This window comes from Peromyscus leucopus, chromosome 10, assembly GCF_004664715.2.
Source record: "Peromyscus leucopus breed LL Stock chromosome 10, UCI_PerLeu_2.1, whole genome shotgun sequence".
NCBI classification, from domain to species: Eukaryota; Metazoa; Chordata; class Mammalia; order Rodentia; family Cricetidae; genus Peromyscus; species Peromyscus leucopus.
This window is the reverse complement of record NC_051071.1, coordinates 61,116,080-61,135,929: the sequence shown is the minus strand read 5'-3', so window position 1 is coordinate 61,135,929 and position 19,850 is coordinate 61,116,080. Positions and strand designations below refer to the sequence as shown.

Genomic DNA, 19,850 nt, shown 5'->3' with positions numbered 1-19,850 from the left:
AAGTGCGGGCCCAGAGAAGAGGGTCGTCCACTGAGGCCAGGTCACTTCCCCCGGGGATCAGTGAGAGCTGAGGCTCACCAGGTCTTCAGAGGTGGAAGCAGCGTCTCCTCTGGACATTCTCTGCTGCTGCCCTCCCTGGGGCTATGGAAACCCTGAGTCCACACTGAAGAGTAAAGAATGAAGTGTTCACCGTGACTTCTGTAAGGCTGTGTAAGTGGTTTGTGACATCCAGAAGTGTTCATCTGGAGAGGGTCAACCCAAGCACCCAGGAATAAACCTGCCCCAGATCATCCCTCCTCCCCACCAGCCAAACAGAAAACAGCTTTGGGCAGATATGGGAGGAGTTAGAAGGGGTGGTGGGGAGGACACAAAGCGGTGTAATAATGTATGAAATTCTCAAATATTTTTTAAAAGAATGAAATTGACATGTTGCTTTTCAAAATCAGACTAGAAGGGGTTGAGGGATGTCATTTTCACTAAATACTTCAATTATATGCTTATGAAAACAGTTCTGATGGCTGACTATGACAAATGGTATCACTATGAGAGAGTCCTCAAGTAGAAGTCTCCCAGAATTCCAGGCAAAACAGTCCTGGATTGGTAATTGTCTGTTTCCTACAGCTACGAACTAAGCACCTACATGTGCTCAGCACAGACACTGTGGTGGAATATTCAGATGCATCAGTCATTAAAACAGGCCCTGGTCCTCCCTGGCCCTACCCCATACTGCCATATGACACTAGCCACAGCTGTATTCCTCGGCTACAGTGGCAGCATTTCAGGAGCTTAGTGGCCATACTTAGCTGATAGCTGTTGTTAGGCAATAGATCCAGACTTTCTATCCCCGCAGAAAGTCCTAGAACAATGATGTTCTAGAGCGGTGGTTCTCCCCCTTCCTAAGGCTGCAGCCCTTTAATACAGTTCCTCACACTGTGGTGACCCCCAACCATAACATTATTTCATTGCTTCTTCATAAATAATTTTGCTGCTGTTATGACTTGTACTGTAAATATCTGATATGCAGGACATCTGATATGTGCCCCCCAAAGGGGTTGTGACCCACAGGTTGAGAACCACTGTTCTAGAGGAATAATGACTGCTAGCAGTTTGTACCATGTTACCCCATACTCACATACATGCATGCCTCTATATGAAGTGCATGTCTATATGACATGGTAGACATAGACTGTTCAGTATGTCTACTCTATATACTGTTCAGGAACCTCCTCTGGTCACTTACTCCAGTGTGGACATCATTTATTAATTAGTAACAGACATATTCATTCTGTCCTCCTAGCAACAGACATTTGCCTAACTCTGAAGTTTGCTAGCATGTGACTGTCCTTGCTGCTTGCGCCTGGGTCCCCAGCCTCTCTGATCAGTGATGTCCAGTGAGGTGATAGCAGCATGCCAGGCAGTCGATGCTCAGTGCTTTCTCACCAGCTCATGGGGCTTCACAGATGTCCTGGAGGGACGTGTCTGGTTGCTCTGGCCTCAGAGCTTCCTGCCTCCATCAGCCCCGTTCACCACCTACAGGAAGGAGGCTTTGGGAAAGTAGAGCCCCAAAGCCATGGCCGTCCACTCTAAGGAGGGTGGTTTCAGTTTTGTTTGTTTGTGCCATCCCCCCAAATAAGCACACACCCACTCACACATGTGTGTGCACATGTGCTTTCGCACAAACAGCCTGTTTTTGTACCCAGGCTCATGATTATTTTATTGGCCACCTCCTAGATACCCGGCTTTCAGAAGGCACCACGTCTAGTTTTATGAGTGCACAATGGAACCCTTGTGGCCTGGGAGGAGGGGCAAGGGACACATGGATGTCATTAAGCCTGGTCCCCAGCTCTGGAAATGGTGTTTCCCTGGGAAGGAGGCAGGGAGTGTGCAGACTCGAAGGCAGTTGTGCGCTGGTGTGTGAAGAGAATGCCAGTGTTATCAACCTGGCCCATCAGGGCTGATTGTTTTTCCCCCTGTGGTGGAGGCCCGAAAGGAATTCTAATCATCTTGGTGTCTTTACTTCTAAACTAACTCAGTCCTCTCCTTTGGGCTCCCACAGCCCTTCTCAGCCTGCAGGACACAGAGCTAGCTCTGATTCCCTGGTTTGGATCCCCATCTTGCAAAGGGGAGGAACTCCGAGCCCTGTCCCTTCCCTCCGTCACTCTTCACGACAGCAGGGACAGGGAGGAATTCTGAAAACAGCTGCTGCCTTGAGACTGACCCTGCTCAGAAGCAACTGAAAGACTAGCCACCCTGAGTCTCTGTAATCGTTTCCTTTTGCTGACAGAGTTTAAGACACGCCCTCGGCATTGCTGTTCATCTTCGAGTTCTCTACTGGAGAAGTGCTGAGAAGCTGTGTAGGAGCCTAAGCCAACATTGGCTTGGGCCAGGCGAGGTGCATCAAGAAGGCTGCATCCAGCCTCCCAGTACAAGAGGTCCTTCCTCCCTCCACCGGCAGCCCAGCTCCATCCTGGAGGTTCTATATCCTGCCCCTTCTGCATCCTGGCTCCCCTTGGAGCAAGACCTGAACGTGCTCGGAACTGGGACATTCAGGCTTTGGAGGCAGGTGCTTGCCTGAAGGCCTGCTGGGTTCCTCTGCCCTCCACTCTTAGGGCAACCCCGCTGCATCGCAAAAAGGGGTGCGGAGCAGGGCACTATTTTTACCGTTCTCTTTCTTGCCCCAGGCCCATTAGCAGCCTTTCTGGCCCACATCCCATCTCTGAATCAGGCATGACCAACCTGCACATGAATCCACGCTGCCTCCAGAATAAAGTACAGAAAAGCAATAGATAAGGGGCCTCATTTAGAAGAAGCTTAAATTTCAAGCATAGCGATGCTGGCTCAGGTCAATGGAGATTTACAACAGCAGGTGCAGGGGGCCTTCGGGGGAGGGGCAGAGAATGATTTGTGTGCATATTGGGGGAGGGCAGAGGCCTGGGCACATTTGATCTGTCTGCTTCTGGAAGAAAAATAAACTCCATTTGCGCTTCTGTTCTTAAAAGAAACAAGAGGGTTGAAAGAAACTTGAAGCCAACCGGCTTCCCATCTATTCTTCTGCTCCTCTCAAACAGATTAGAAAGTGATTCCAGGTTATTACCCACCTTTGCTTGCCCAAAACTGTGGTGTGGGAGACACTAACACCCCCCGCCCACCCCACACTCCAGCCCGTGTTCGCAGACTCTTCTGTTCGTCAGCTCAGAGACCGGAGCTCAAGAAACACAATAGAAAGGAAAGTTTCAAAGCAATCTTCTAAGTGGCTGTGAGAGCAAGAGGCTGAAGGGCCAGACAGTCCTTTGAAAGGCTTTTAAATATGTCTCATTTTGAACATCTGATTGCATCCTTCTCTGCAAATGAACAATTAGTGTAGCGCAGGGTATGTAACTATTGGACATGCATTACTCTTAGACAAGTGCGTATTCAAGGAAACCTGGATAAGAACATTGTCCCAGGGGCACCTCACAGCTAGAAAGGGACTGTACCAGCCCTCTGCTCTTCCCTCCCCACACTATTTCACTGCCATTCCTAAAATAAGTACAACATTATCTCCTGGGGGAAAAAAAATCAGAGCATTTTTGAAACCAGGCCTCTGCCCTCCCCCAATATGAGGTTCAGATGGAGGAGAAAGTGCTGCCTGGACGTGGTCTTCCCCAGCTCTCTCTGGCCACAACCCCAGGAAGCCTTCCAGGTTGTCTTCCAGGTGAGGGGATCCTTCCTCACTCCTATCAAGTCAGACCCCTCAGGCCCCACCACACACTCCCCCTCCATACATAGCCTGTGATGGAGAACAGGAAGAGAAGGGTATGGAGTGAAACATGATTCAGGACCCATCAAAGAAATGACCATAGGGCACCCCACCCCCCTGGAGAACATGGGGGATCCACGTGTATGAGTCAGGAAGGGAACCACCGTGGAAGGAGCCTCTGGGCTTCTCTTCCACGCCTTCTGACTTACTGGCCTGGAACACTGGTTCTGCAATTCTGCACTGAGAGCCTTTTCTTTCTAAAATCCAACAATGGCAAACTGTTCAGCTCAGGGAAAAGCATGTAGACAAGTCCCATCCACAGGCTTATATCCATCCTGTGTTATCTTTACTGTTCATTTTTTTGACATACATCCTGCCTCATACATCCCACCCCACCCTCAGAAGCCCTAGGAAGTAAGCAAACTGTAATGAAAAGCCACCAGCTGGGCTTCATTCATGGACGGGTTATGGTGAGTCAGTCCTTTGCGGGCCTCGCTTCCTTACAGTAGTGCACGAAGTGAAACCAGTGAAATTGTCATAATGTTCATGAAGAAGGTACAGCCTCACCCCCAATTCTCTCCACCTGACAGCTGTTGAAAATAACCAGATGGAGGGACCGTCTCTAAGTCAGCTCCGAGAGGCAGCAAACCACTCCGTGCTGTTCAGAGCCCCCAGAAATGTCCACACAGTTTGAACAGGAACTGTAATAGAGTGTAAACAGCAAGTCTGTGATTCGATGAATTAACGCAGCATAATCAAAACAAGCTACCTCTTAGGAAGGCTCACAGTGAGACCTGCCACTGTGAATCCTTGGCTGGGATTGCTGGTGGGAGCCCTGTGCCAGCTGCCTGTGGGGATGTCAGAGCTGGTGAACATGAGATCTGGGGTAAGCAGATGTGTGGGCATTTTCCCACTTACACAAAGTTTTGTGACTGGGGAAGGGACCAAGCCAACATGATAGGAAAGAGATCTGGCTTTGCCACAGTGCCAGTAGGTCAGATGATACGTGTGACTAGAAGCTTGATGCCCACCTTCTTAACCACATGGACTCAAACTCTGAGTGGAGAACTCCAGATCTCTTTGTGGTGCATTTGGTTGATTTGACAGACAATGTAACAACCAACATGTGAGACTGTATTCATGACGCTGCATCAAGTGGTCTGTGAGGTTCACCCTTATTCAGCTACACAAAATCTCGATAACTGGCTTGGTACAGTTATGGCTTCAGTAGAGCCACTTTGGAGAGGTTTCTTGGAGGCGTCTTGGAGGCAAGGTTTAGAAATAACTGGGGCTACACCGCTTGTTTTTATGGTAGTCTAGAATTGTCTGTTTTGCTCTGGCCTAGATATTTTCTGAAGCGTTACAGAAGTTGGGTTTGGGGGCCACCAATCCCTCTGCCTACCTGGGACAGGAGTTTTGCTTTCTGGGCCTCTCTGGCCATTTGACTCTGTGCCCTGCCACAAGAAGTTATCTCTAAAAAGTCAGGGCTGGGGCAATGGCTCTTCCACTAAAGTACTTGCCATGTGAGCCTGATATTTGGATCCCCATATGGAAGAGTCATGTGCCTGGGACCCCCAGGGTGGGTGGGTGGGACCATGCTGATCCCAGGGGCTCACTGTGTACTGAGTGTAGCCAATACAAGTTCAGTGAGAGACCCTATCTCAAAAATCTAAAGTGGAGCAAGACGCCCAGTACCAACTACCTCTGGCTCTTGGTTGCACACATGGGAGAACTACACACACACACACACACACACACACACACACACACGCACGCACGCACGCACGCGCACACACACACTCATGCACACACATACACACACATGCTAAAAAATATATTTTTTAAATATGCAAGTTCTGCAGAATATTGCTGCCAGCCGAGCCTTCCCTTCCCTACGGTAAAAGCCTCAGAACTAGGACTAGAATTCTGGGCAGCCGTGTGCAACTATTTCATATTCTCATCTGAATATACAAGTCTCCCCTCGTCTACCAGCATCCCAGACCTGCCTAATAATAACAGATTCCAGCTGTTCTTCATTCCTTTAATCAGCTATTTTTAAAAGCTGAATCTGCTGGAGGCTTAGAAAGTAGTCCAACTGGTTTTTGTTTTACTTTTAAAGATGATAGTTGGTACATGTAAATGCTTTTGTGTGTGTGCGCGCGCACGCGATCATCCTAGAAAACATAATTAAATAAAAGTACCCACAGTCCCATCCTCCTATCCTGTTCCTTTGCTCAGTGCCTACCTCCCCACCCTCAGCCTCTCCAGAGGTAACCAGTTCTCTGAGATCCATATTTATCATTCTCTTTTCTTTTTAAAACACTTTTGTCAGATATCTGTATATACTTGAGGGGAATGTGGTTTAGTTTTTCATGTTGCACAGACAAACAGAATTTCTCTGCCAATTGAATCTGCTCTTCTGCAGTAGCTTTTTTGGGAGTTGCTTCACCTCCCCTGGTAGCCTGCAATTGCTCAGAACCAGCCTGGAGCTCTTTGTTTGAAATTTCCTGCAGGGACAATTTATCATCGGCCCAAGAAAATCAGTACTGTTGCTTTACGGCCTGTTTGGTCTGATTCAGAACTTTCCCCACTCGTCTCTCTGTTTTCCACATTCACTTATTCAGGAGGCAGCTGTCTTCTTTGAGCCAGGCACTATTCTAGACCAGCAGAAAAAAAAAAAAAAAAAAAGGCAGCCCAGCGTCCCCACTCCCATGGGAGCTTGTCTCCGACCCTCTTGTCTCCCGCCCTCCTCTATCACTTGAGTCCCGATAATGAATGGTCTAAGAGACTGCGGACAATGGACAAGGTTCCGTGACAGAGGGGCTTCAGGTTGGTAGACTCCAGAGCCAGAGGGAAAGGTTGCGGAAGGCCTTCGAGAAGGCCAGCCTTTGGGGGGTGTCTGATTATACTCTGAGCCCCCTTGTGACCTCGACATTTGTATTTCTGGCTGGCACTTTATTAGGCAGCCTCATTTGCTCATACAAACATAATGTCATTGCCACTACACTTATGCAGGAGCCCTGCCACACGGGCAGCTCCAGGACTTGGGGAGCAACAAAGGAGAAAAGTGGCCCTGTGAGACCTGGAACCTGACGGCCCAGATTACAATTTTATGTATAGGAACTTTTTTTTTTTTTTTTTTTTTTTTTTGGTTTTTCGAGACAGGGTTTCTCTGTGTAGCTTTGCGCCTTTCCTGGATCTCGCTTTGGAGACCAGGCTGGCCTCGAACTCACAGAGATCCGCCTGCCTCTGCCTCCCGAGTGCTGGGATTAAAGGCGTGCGCCACCACCGCCCGGCCGTATAGGAACTTTAAAGCCATCCTAGATCACTAAACATGAGATTAACGACACAGAGCTCCTGGGTAGTATAATGCAGGCCCTCAGAAATACATGTGTATTATACACATGGACACAACTTTACATGTGTATACATGTATCCTTCACCTTCTTAACCAACCTCCACATGACCCCATCACCAGAATTGCTAGCATTCTTTTATCGCTATATAAAATGTGACAGAAGCCAAGACTTCAACCCCGGCCCCTTTTCTAAAGCCTCGGCCATGTGTCTGCACAGGGCTGCTGTTCGTGGTGGAGCTGTATGCTTCTGGAAAGTCATACTGTGCATGTCCTCAAGCCCGCTTCTGTCGGTTGTACTTGTTACTAAACTGCAATATTTAATTAAATGTTTTCACATACTGATGAAATATAAATTAAAAAAAAAAAACTGTCCTCAGTGACAAACCTAATTGAATGCTTTCAAAAGTCTCTAAAGACGAGTCACTCTTAAAAAGTGCTTTTGAGGCAGGGCAGTGGTGGCACACGCCTTTAATCCCAGCACTCGGGAGGCAGAGCCAGGCGGATCTCTGTGAGTTCAAGGCCAGCCTGGGCTACCAAGTGAGCTCCAGGAAAGGCGCAAAGCTACGCAGAGAAACCCTGTCTCGAAAAAACAAAAACAAAAACAAAAAAAAAAGTGCTTTTGAAGTTTGAATGATGCTACTGCAAAAGGTTTGGGGAGGGGAGTGAGACATTAAAATCTGCAAGAATTCTGCCCTCTGACTGCGCTATGGGCTTCCTTAGCTTATGGTCCACTTACATGGTCGTCAGAAAATCCTAGCAAGACATAATGGTTTGTGAGAAAAGAACTCCGCAGCAGACAGTGCCCAAACAAAGGACACTGAAAGACTAGTGAATGCACACAGCTAGATGTTAATTTAAAACAAAATTATACTTGTATATATGTGGGTAAGTAAACATATGGATACAAATATTTGAGTATATGTATTTGGGGGATGTATCTGGATATGTATGTATGCACGTTGGTATTTGGGTGGCTGGATGTGGGTATGTGTGTATACACATTTGTATTTGGGTGGATGGATATGTGTGTGCACGTTTCTATTTGGAAGGATGGATGTGGATATGTGGATATGTTTGTATTGGGGGATGGATAGATGGGTGGGTAGACAAATGACTACCGACATGTATATGAGAAATCAGGTTGCATGATTCCCATTTTCAACAATCTCCCATTCTCCAGTCCATCTTAAGAAGGCTTGGAGAGAGGACTAGGCCTGTTCTTTGGCTCACCTGCTCAGGAGAGACCTCCCTCCCCACGGGTTGTTTTATCCAGTTCAAATTTAGAAGATTTCAAATGTCATGTCATTTTCCAAGTTTATTTGGTTTTCACTTTGTTAAGTTTTGCTTTCATTTACCAAGAATTATTGTGAGAACCCCAAGAAAAGACTCCATGTTAAAAAAAGCAATCATTTCAAAAGAAAGAAAAGGGAATGTCAGCCTGCTGGATGGATGAGGGAGGTCATGACCTCTCGGTGCTCTGACCCTTTTCGCTGTGTCAGACCTGAGATGACCTTTCCTCTAACTACCTCACAGAGGCGAGCCCCTGCTGTTTAGAGCCTGCTGAGAGCCCAGTGGCTGGGATGCAACAAGAAAATGGGCTGAGAGTTCAAAACTCCCGGGCAGTCCGAGGATGAGGGTACCAGCTTGGACCTGGAGGAGAACTGCCTTTTGGTCAGGCTTAACGTATATTCTTGACTCCAGTATTTCCCAGATGGGTTTCAAGGGCCTAGGGGAATGTGTAGACCTTTAAGGAGAATGGGATCAGTAATAGGAGCGATTTCAAACCCAGTTAGCCATTCCCCTTCTCTTCAGCGTCTCCAACTGCACAAGTACCCACGCTGTGTGTTTGATCAGCACGAGTGCATGTGCACACAGGTGTGCGAGTGTGTGCTGAAGGGCCTACCTAAGGGCCACTTCAACTCCGGCCGAGACCGGCACAACCTCCTATCTGAGGTGCCTCACTTTCTTGAATGCCTGAGAAATAAGGACAAACATGTGAAAAGCCAGTATCTTGTGAAGAACCAGGGAGCTCCAAGCCTGGTCCCTGGGAAAAGGAAAGAAAATTCAGCTCAGCCACCCCAAACGAGGAGGGGTGAGCCGTTTCAGCCATCCCAGGAGACCATTAAGCGACCCACGCCTCCCACAGTGTTGTGGCTGGAAAGGGCCGTCACTCCAGGGTTCAGGGCTATGGAAACCGCTGTTCTCCCATTGCTGAAGTAATGAGCCTTGAGTAAATGAGAAGGGTGAGAGGAGAGCAGAGCGAGGGGTGGCAACACAGGAGCTTTGTCTCAGTTCCTCCAAGGAGTAACTAGACACTGCCCAAGAGACCCACCAGCCCTCCACAGAGAGACAGTGTGGGGACGTGGGTCGTCCCCCATTTTAGAAGAACTCGGTGCTGCCCGTTTCGGAGCCTCCCTTATCAAGAGGTAGGCCTCCGAAGTATACAGAGTATGCTCAGCTAAAGGCTGGCACCCACATCTGCTTTATTAGCTATTTAACGAAGGGGCTGAAATGAAAATGGCCTAGAATCATATACTTGAGTTGACTTAAAAAAAAAAAAAACCCACTGTTATCAAGTGAACTGGAATGGAGCAGGCTGTCCGGGGAGTGTTAGAAGTAACTGAATATGGCACATGACAGATCACAGATTCAAAAGGGGCTGAGCAGCGAGCCTGGGAAAGGCTCACACCTTGCATGGCCAGAAAGAAAAACCTGGGTCTAGCTGCAAACCATCCCATAATGTCTACTCCTAGGGCAGGCCCTGTTCTTCCCAGTGAGAAAGGCACTTACCACTGCATTGTAAAAAAAAAAAAAAAAAAAATCTTTAGTATAAAGATGAACTAAGCGTATTTTTTCATTTTTCATTTGTTTGCATGCTTTTAACATGTATGGAATCATGCAGTGGTGAGCAAGCCACCTTGGGAGTGAGATGGCTTAACTCTTAGCTATGCCATGGATTGCCGGGGTGGCCTTCTGTTACTTTCCAGTAGCTCACTTGCTCCATCTGCAAAGTGAGAATGGTAAAATAATGTCTACTACCATGTTACCACGCCGGCTTTCTGTGGAGAACAGATGTGCTAATGTACACGAACTTCTTCTTAGTGTGGTTGGCAATGAGAACGGTGGTTCTCAACCTGTGGGTCTCACCCCCGTTAGTGGGTGAACATCCCTTTCACAGAGATCACCGAAGACCACTGGAAAACACAGCTATTTACATGATGACTCACAACAGAAGCAAAATTGCAGTTATGAAGTAGCAAAGAAAATAATTTTATGGTTGGGGGTCACCACAGCATGAGTAGCTGTATTCAGGGGTCGCAGCATTAGGAAGGTTGGGAACCACTGAACTAGAATGGACATCAGAGAACAGAGATTGCTAATAATGTAGGGAACTGTGCATCCCATGATCAGCTTTTGTGTCCATGTCCCCTCTTTTCTATTAACTGCAGTAAGAACATGGAATGGTGGCAATCCTGGTGTCTACAGGACTGCTCATCTGCAATTGAAGAGACACCTTGAACCCTGTCTCTACCAAGGAAATGAGTGGAGGAGCTTGTATTGGTCACTGATATTTCTGACCTGTGTTTCTTTTTCTGTTGTTTTATCATTTTTTTTTTGTTTCGGTTTTTGGGCCAGAAATTTGCTATGTAGCCCAGGCTGGCCTTGAACTTGTAATTCTCCTGCCTTAGCCATTTAAGGCCATAAATTATAGATGTAGTCATTATACTTAGCAACAAACCCTTAATTGAAATTTTTTTTACTTGAACTTAGATTTTTTTAATATAATATATTATGGTTAGTTTCCCCTTCCCCAACTCCTCCCCACCTCCCCACTCACCAAATCCTCACCCTTTCTTTCTCTCTCTTTCATTACAATACAACCAGATCTAAAAATAACAATGATGATAACAAATGCAAGATAATTTTGCTGTTTGTTGGTTTTGTCCCATTCCGGTTTGTTTGTTTGTTTGTTTTGCCTGTTTTGGAAAGATTTTATGTGTGCAACTTTTACTATATGGCTTCGGTAAGTAAATGTAAAACAGTGAAAATGAAGTAAATTACGAAAAATGGTTGAAGGGTGATTAGAAGTGAATCCCTCACTATTACTGTCCCCAGACCAAGTGCATCCCAGGACACATGCTGTGAGGAGAACAGGGAAATTGGGGAGGGTTAGCAGTTAGAACAGAAACGACCCTGTACGAAGGGCGGTTTGAACAGTAGACATTTTTAAAGAAGATCTTCACTTTATTGGTAAAGTTTGGACTCTCTTCCTTCCAGCAGTTTCTGTTGTTCAGTTGGGTTCATTGAAGTTCAGTTTCACAGGAACCCATACTCACTTCTGTTAACCAGCCTGCTCTGTAGTTGCCCTTAACCCATGTGAGGTCATGGCTTTTGCCGTAACTTTGATACATAATACACAAGTTCCCCAAATAGTCTAGACTTTTCAGTAAATCATCTCAACCTAGATGACGTCATACTAAACTCTGCCTAGTTGATAAATGTTTTCCTCTGTACTCTTCCCCCAAATTAAAATGGGCTGTGTGGAAAACTGACTGACTTTTTCAGTTCTACAGAAAATGAGTTATTTTACATTAAGTATTAGTCTACTAGTTAGTCCTTTAGGGGAATTAAGAACATGCTGTGTGGTATTAGAGCTAGGGATGTTTCTTTCTCCTTGTCTTCATGTCTTTGTTCCTTGACAAGGTAATGAATAATCTAAAATGATAAATTAGATAATAGAGGATAGATAGATAGATAGATAGATAGATAGATAGATAGATAGATAGATAGATAGATAGATAGATAGATAGATGACAGATGATAGATTGATTGACAGATAGGTGATAGACAAATTTCCTTACGTGGGTTTACAGAAAGAACCCTCATTCATGAATGAAGAGCTACATCCTTGGCCTTCCCTCTTTTGTTGATAACGATGCACAAGCTGTGTTGTCTCAGGTTGAGCTTCAGTACCAATAGCAACCAGGGCAGGAGGCTATTCCACACTGCCCTTTTACAGTCCAGCTTCTCCTAGTTTTGAATCTTTTCAGGATTCAGGAAGAAGTTACAGGCATGCATCTCAGAAAGCTACAGGTTTCCTCTTTCCACGAGGTTTGCCATGGATTTGTTCCAAGGATTTGTGTGGACTCTTGCATTCTCTCCATCAACTTCCTTCCACACCCCCTGGAGTCCTCCATACACACAAAGTCTACCGAACACAGAGAGGTTTTCTCACACTGGTCTTCACCTCTGTGAGGTGAGGTGTGGGTTGTCCTCAAAGGTTCCCGTGCTGGAAGATCAAGCCCCAGGGTGCTGAGATGACAAGGTGGTTAAACATAAAGAGGTGAGACAGGGGAAGGTCAACAGGTCACTGACACTTGCCAGAAGGGATCAGTTCTGGTTCTGCAAAAAGAGTTCTTAAAGGACTGAATTGTGAAAAGAATAAGACTGACCTCTCTCTGCCCTTGCTTCTTTCTTTCTTTATTTTTATTTTATTTGTTTATTTATTTTTGGTTTTTTGAGACAGGATTTCTCTGTGTAGCTTTGTGCCTTTCCTGGAACTCATTCTGTAGACCAGGCTGTCCTCGAACTCAGAGAGATCCGCCTGCCTCTGCCTCCCGAATGCTGGGATTAAAGGTGTGCACCACCACCACCCGGCTTTGCCCTTGCTTCTTGTCTCACCATGTGATCTGTCCCCTCACACCTTCTCTCATCATGATGCCAAGAGGCTCCTCACCAGAGGCTAAATCGATCTAAGATTATAATGGAAACTCTCTCTATAAGGTTCCAGCCTCTAGTGTTTTATTGTAGCAAAACTAGTAAAAACCATATGTATCAGTTACTTTTCTGCGCTGTGATAAAACACCATGACCAAAATCAACTTAGGGAGGAAGGGTTTGTTTGGGCTTCTGGTTACAGAGGGATAGAATAGATAGTCTGTAATGGCAGGAAGAGTATGACAGCAGGCAGGCATGGTGACAGGAATGGGAAGCTAGCTGATCACGTTTTTATCATGACAGCTCCCCCACCCCAAACCCCATCCCCAGTGACATGCTTCCTCCAGCAAGGCTCTACCTTTTAAAAGTTCCATGCCTCCCCCAAGCAGTGCCACGATTGGAGGGCCAAGCATTCAAATACAGAGCCTATGGGGGACATTTCTCATTCAAACCACTCTGCCACAGTTCAGCTTTTTTTAATGACACAAGTCAGGCATTTATGGAAACCAGGAAACAAATATTTATTGGGGAATTTTGGAAACAAGTATATATTAGGGAATTTTGCCTACCCTTAAGGGTTACCACACACAGTGCCACAAACTAATTAAGAGTATGGGTCAGCCACTCACATACCAACCATCTCTCTGCATGGATGCAGCTGGGGCCCATTGGATGCTTCTGTGTATGCTGGATGTATCCTCTTTTAGTTTAAGCTTGTTTGACTCAACCTCTTCCTTCCCCAAACAATTTCCTTGACTATCAAACTTGACAAGTATCTCCTTGCTTCACAGCCATTTGGAGAACTATGGTGGAGAAAATAGATATAGTAAATGTTGACAAGGCTGTAGAGAAACTGAAACCCTCCTCGAGTGCTGGTGGGAATGTAAAGTAGCGAGTCATTTGGGAAGTAGTGCGGATCTGGCATTCTTCCAAAGATTAACCCAGAGTTGCCAGTAAGTGCACACAAGAGAAATGAAAGTACATATCCACACGAAAACTTGTCCACGCAAACTGCCAGAATTATCATGATAATGTAGACACAGAGACAACCCAAGTGCCTACCAACTGAGAAACTTTGTTTTCTTTCTAAGGTTTTCTGCCTTGGGTGTGGTAGGTACACATGAAATGTAGTGTATCGATACAGTAGAATGCACTATAGCCATGCAGTAAAAAGAAATGAAGTAGTGATATGTACTACAGCCTGAATGAACCCCGAAAACAGAGCAAATACAGGATGCTAGCTGCAAAAGGCCATATCTATCTATTTATATGAAATGTCCTGTCAGTGAACCCATAGAGTAAAGAGCAGACTGATGAATGCAAGGGAAAGAATCGAGATACAGGCTGACAGATTTAGGGTTCCCTGTTGGGGTGATATAGGTGTTCAGAACTCAACTGTTGGGTAATGGTTGTATGTCTATGCATGTGCAGAAAACTATTGGGTTGTAAACACTTTAAATGGAGAATTACATGGTATGTGAAAAACATGTCAGAGTTACAGACTAGGTCAGGGTATGGATCAGGCTGCCTGTGTCTGATCATTGACCACTCTTTTGAAGGAAGGAATACAATGTTAATGAACCAGTTCTTAAGGGGCAGCTGAGCCCCCTCAGAATGGCAGTGGAAGCCATCACTCAGAATTATTTCCATGAGGGAAGAGAAAGTACAGGTTGTTTCTCTGGATATATAGCGCCCAACACTTCTAGCCTGCCCACATGAAGGCCCACCAAGCTGCTGCAACCAGAGAAAGCTCAGACAGGAAGAGACAGAGACATAGACAGACGCAAAGGCAGGCAGGTGTTCCAGATGGGCAGCAGACCACACAGGCACTATGGACCCTACAGGTGAGGCCTGGATGACTGAGTGGACATGCAAGGCCATGGCAGTGCCTATTCACAGGAGTACCTAAACCTGCACTTCAGTTTTCTCATGCTCTAAAGGGGACAAATTGTACCTGTGATCTCACGGGGGTCACATGAGAGGTGATGAGTTGTCACGTCTGGTGTATCAATGAATTGAGGATGAGTGCCCTCAATGTATCCATGTTTTGTGAACCTCTGTATTATCCTTGATTATTTCTCTCCTGGATGGATACTTAACAGAAGAGTAGTCGATCAGGGAGAGTGATGGCCACCTTTGTGTTTTTATTAGCTTGGGCTGCTCCCTTTCAATGGTCCTGGCACCCTGTTCATTTAGCACAGTCAATCACTTTGAACTTGTCCATGCCAGCTGGTTCCACTCTCGGTGTGGCTGCTCTCTTTCTCCATCCTGTTGTCAGACCTTCTGGAAACTGTCAGTGGAGAACAGACAGACGTTCGTCGCAGCGCTCACTCCTGTCTTCCTTAGGTTCCTCTTGGTTTTCCAAGGCAGTGTCTGAGAGTCAAAGTCCCTCGGGAGCCTCCGCAGTCTGCTGTCTGAGTCCAGTGGCTGTGGTGCCAGGCACTTCCCACTTCTGTCCAAAGCATTCACACTCATGTCCCATTACTCATGGATGATTGCAGCAGCCCCGTTAGCAAACAGCCAGGGAAAAATAGGGCTGAAGGAATTCCAGACTCCTACATTGAGCTCAAGCTGTCATGAGGAAAATTTAATTTAAAGATTTGCTCACTTATGAAAATATCTCTGGACTGTTTCAGGCTGTGACTCTGCAATTAACCTGACATTTGCCAAATCTCAAATTGCTGTGAATGATGTCTTCACATCTCTCCAAGAGATTGCTGGAGCTAGAACTCTGATGAAGCAGTTTAAGTCTGTGTATGTCCCTGGAAATCATACCCATCAGGTGAGTGTGCGTGATTTCAGTATCTGTCTGCTGCTGTGTTTTAGGATTCAGAGGCCATGGCCACAAGGAAGTTTCCCCTCAACCCCTTTAGAATAAGGGTTCCATTCTAGATGGGCTCCCACGTTCCCTTTAAATGGACCATTTGGGGCTCCACTAAGTCTGAAAGCCTCTCAATTCATCTGTGCCCCAGGCTTAATGTAACTGGTGAAAACTGGATTGGAAATCACCCCTGTTTATAGCCACGGGTCTGGCTCCGCTGTAGATTGTAGCCTGAGGCAAGGCCTTTGCTTCGGGCCCAGCTGCTGTTGGTTCCAAATGAGGGACAGGCTTTACATACACAGTCCTAATTGTCTAGCTCTGGTCCTTTATCAACATTATCAGTGAGATATAAAGCAAGGATTTAACTGACTGTGGAAGGGAAAGGAAAATTTGTGACAAGAGAAGCGATTGTTAGTAAAAACCCCCTGCAGCTTTCTAAGGACAGTAGGAGAACCTACAGAGACTGTTTGGACTGACCATTGAGTAGAAAGATGATATGACAATCCAGGATGGGGGAGGCTGTGAAACCCTGAATGGGAGACCATGCAGGAATTCCCAAGGGAAGTACAAAGAGCCAAGGCACCTGGTGCTCTGGAGCCCGGAAGTTCCTCGTGGTCAATGTAGAGTCTGAGCTAAGGTCCCTGGTGACAAACAAGATCACTGGTGTGGCTGTGGGACCCTTGCCCTCCACTTCCCCATGATGGCTCTGGTAACATCTACTTATCTATTGAGGCTTCTTGGTGACGTTCCTGTGCCGTAGTCGGGAGCTGTGACAGTGAGGAGCTCATCTCAGGCTGATGACTGTTTAAGTGCATGTAGAGATAAGTGAATGCCCCCCCCCCCCCCCCCGTGACAACCCAGCAGAATCCCCGTTCTGCCTCCTGGGTGTTCCTACAGCAGCTGACACTTGATGAGCACTCCTGGCCTTGGTCTCCCCTTTGCTTTCCAAAGCAAAGAGACCAGAGAAGCCTGGCCTGAGTTCCAAAAGGGAGTCATTTGCCACATATACATAGTAGCCATGGGCAGGAGGTAGTCTTTGCAGTCAGGACTCTATGTACATTGGTTCTCAAAGAGGTTCTAGAAGTATTGATTAAAAGTGCTGATGGCCATCCAAAATCACCCACCAAGATATCAAGACCATAGAGTTTGGTACTTGCAGAGTTTCCCATCCTTTTTAAAAAAAAAAAAAAAAAAAAAATCTGAGAACACGACCACCACAGGATATAGATCATGTCACTCAGGTCACCAAACATGTGCAATTTTATCCCTTCAAAACAATCAACAATTCTCACCGGGCGGTGGTGGCGCACGCCTTTAATCCTAGCACTCGGGAGGCAGAGGCAGGTGGATCTCTGTGAGTTCGAGGCCAGCCTGGGCTACCAAGTGAGTTCCAGGAAAGGCTACACAGAGAAACCCTGTTTTGAAAAATCAAAAAAAAAAAAAATCAACAATTCTAAATACTGTGTTGTGGACTAGTTCCAAAAGACATGCTGAAACAGATGATGTATGATGAAATTTAGACTGGAGAACGTCAGAAGGCAAATGGCTGCAATAGTTGGCAGAGAAAATAAACTACAAAATTAATGAGGTTTTTTCCATTTCATGACCATCACCGGGGCACTGATTTGGCCAACTTCACATAAACACAGATTAGCTATGAATCATGGGTGTGATAAGGACACTGATGAGCTACTCGGATTCTGACTCCCCGTCTGCCAATGCTGCCATTTCTTCAGGCCTCCGGATTCTGTCCTGCAGTCATGGCTTCAGGAAGTGAAGTTTTCCATGTTGAGTATCCGTCCCCTTATAGTAAGCCGGGGACATCAACACACGTAATAGAACTCCCCAGTATTTGCAGGGGACAAATGGGGATGCATGGGGTGATGAGTGCACACTGTGAGGATGAAATTAGTAGTAATGTAAACGTAGTGAAATACTCCACAACAGTAGAAATAAAAATAAATGAAGCCAGGCAGGTCTGCTGCATGCAGCTGCCTTTGAATCCTTGCCTCAGGCTCTACTTCTTGGGGAGTCCCAGCTTTGGGCGAGAAAAAAACATGGTGGATCTCTCTGTGAAACATTATTCTAATTTTGTAAAGGATATAACAAAATATAAAATTAAAAGTACAGAGAAGTTTATGTTTAGTAACTATTAAAAAGTGTAGGGGAAAATGTAAGAAGCAGGTTTATGGGAGGCAGGAAGAGACTGAAGAACGAGAAGGAATGTTGAGTTTCCTACTGTGTGACACTGGACTAGTCATTCTACTTCTCTGAGAGCAGATCCTCCTCTGTTTCCCTGAAGCAAACCCTTTAGACAGGATTATCAGCCATCTTCACCCGGTTTTGGCTTTTCAAGCTGTTGTTAAAGAATGTAAAGATACAGCTGTGAGTCCCGTGGGAGCAAGGGATGCTGATGTGTGTTGTCCACTGTCCCATCCTCAGGGTCTAGAGGGTCTATGCGTAGGAGGTGCTCATTAAACGTTTGTGGGGTGACAACATCTTCAGTGTAACACGTCATCTCATTGAGCTCACAGGCTGTACCCCAATACAAGGCAGGGAAGCGGGAAGTACAGCTATAGGCTAGAGTCTGCGATGAGCCACACTGGCTTTGAAGACGGGACCTGGCGGGGTTCATGGTTTGGCCTTCAATGTCCCTAAATGCACTTGTGCTGCAGGCTTGGTCCTCTCCTGATGGTGCTACTGAGAGGTGAAAACTCTAGGAGGTGAGGCCTCCTTAAAGAAAAGAGGTCACTGGGAGTGTGCCCCTGAAAGATACATCGAGACCATGCGCCCCCACCCCATCCCACTTTCTGGCCACCAGAAAATAAGCGTCTCTTCCACCACACACATCTGCCATAATGAACCACCTCACCACAAGCCATCAGACACCCACACCCCTCAGAAGCTGTGTGCCAAACTCAAGCTTCCCTCCCGTGGGTTGACTTCGCTCAGGTATTTCTCACAGCAGCAGGAAGCTGCATATCACACCAGGCAGATTTCTGCCTTTTTCTTCTTCCAATTTGGCCTTTGGTGCCCTAGCTTGAGGGAGCATGTTATCCCCACACAAAATCTAGCTGAGATGTCCCTGCACACCTGGGACAGGACGAGCCCTGGTCTCGCCCTGGATTCCTGTCCCCACCTGCCCTGCACTGTGCTCTGGCCTCTCTGCCCCGAGTCTTGAGTCCTGCAGCACCAGGCTCCTCACGCCTTCTCTCCTGCTCATGTACGCACATGCTCAGTCTCTGAGTCACCCCTTTCCCGCTGGCACTGGAGGTACCTTCACTTCATCTTTGTCCGCTTCCCTTAGGTCAGTTTGGTCCATATGCAAAGTGCAGATAGCACTCCACTCACCTGAAGGTGAACATGATTTATGAAAGAATTGATCAAATCTCTGGAAGGAGCAGAAGAGGATCTAGACCTGACATGCAGAAGTCCTAGGGAGCCAGGACCAGATCCAGTCAGGACATTGTGGGATGGGAACACGGAGGCGGTTGTTGCAGCTCCTGACTGGAAGATCATAGCACATGACCAGAAGCAGCTCTTCTGTGGGCCTGTGGGTATCGCTTGTACCTGCCACTTCTGGGCTGATAGACAGGCAGCTGTGTAGATGCTAGTACCTGGGGTCGTGGCCCAGCTGTGCCTCTTACTAACTGTGAGGTCAGGCGAGTCACTACCTCTCTGTGACCAATTCCTCCTCCTCTGAAGAAGAAGAAGGACACACTCTCACAAAGATGCTCTAAGAATTTGGAGAATTAGTGCCAGTCCAGCTCTTGTGATAGCCTCAGACACACAAACAGGACTTACTGTGTAAGTACTTGTAGTACCATCAGGAAAAATAAAAAGCCACCCAGAAAATGCACCATTTTTAGGTCAAAACATGACTTTGAGCTGTAAGCTCTTTTTTTCCTCCTGTTGCAAAAAACCAAGAAAACAACAAAAACATTAAGGCCTTTTTTCATGGGTCTCTAAAAGTAACATGGGCCTATGACACTGTCTGTCTGCCCCCTAAAGGACACATTGGCTCTCTGGTCACAGACCACTAACACCAGCTGCCCAGGACAGGACCATGGCCCTCCATGAGGACAGTAGGACACAGACCTCAGAGGCTGCTCCGGTCCAATGCCATCTGGCTCCAGAATAATGACAGTTGTTGGTTCCTTAGTCCTCGAGGCAGAGGTGCTGGAGTCAATGCAGCACAGATGTGGGCCTCTTCCA

General features: G+C 46.6%; 1 protein-coding gene across 1 annotated transcript in view; it reads left to right on the top strand.

The window, feature by feature from the left end:
- The window catches only part of Scfd2 (sec1 family domain containing 2), a 319,505-nt gene that overhangs the window by 271,235 nt on the left and 28,420 nt on the right, over positions 1-19,850 (top strand). The window contains exon 6 of the mRNA XM_028859298.2: positions 15,451-15,596. Within this exon, the coding sequence (XP_028715131.1) occupies positions 15,451-15,596 (146 nt within the window). The remainder of the gene's footprint in view (positions 1-15,450; positions 15,597-19,850) is intronic.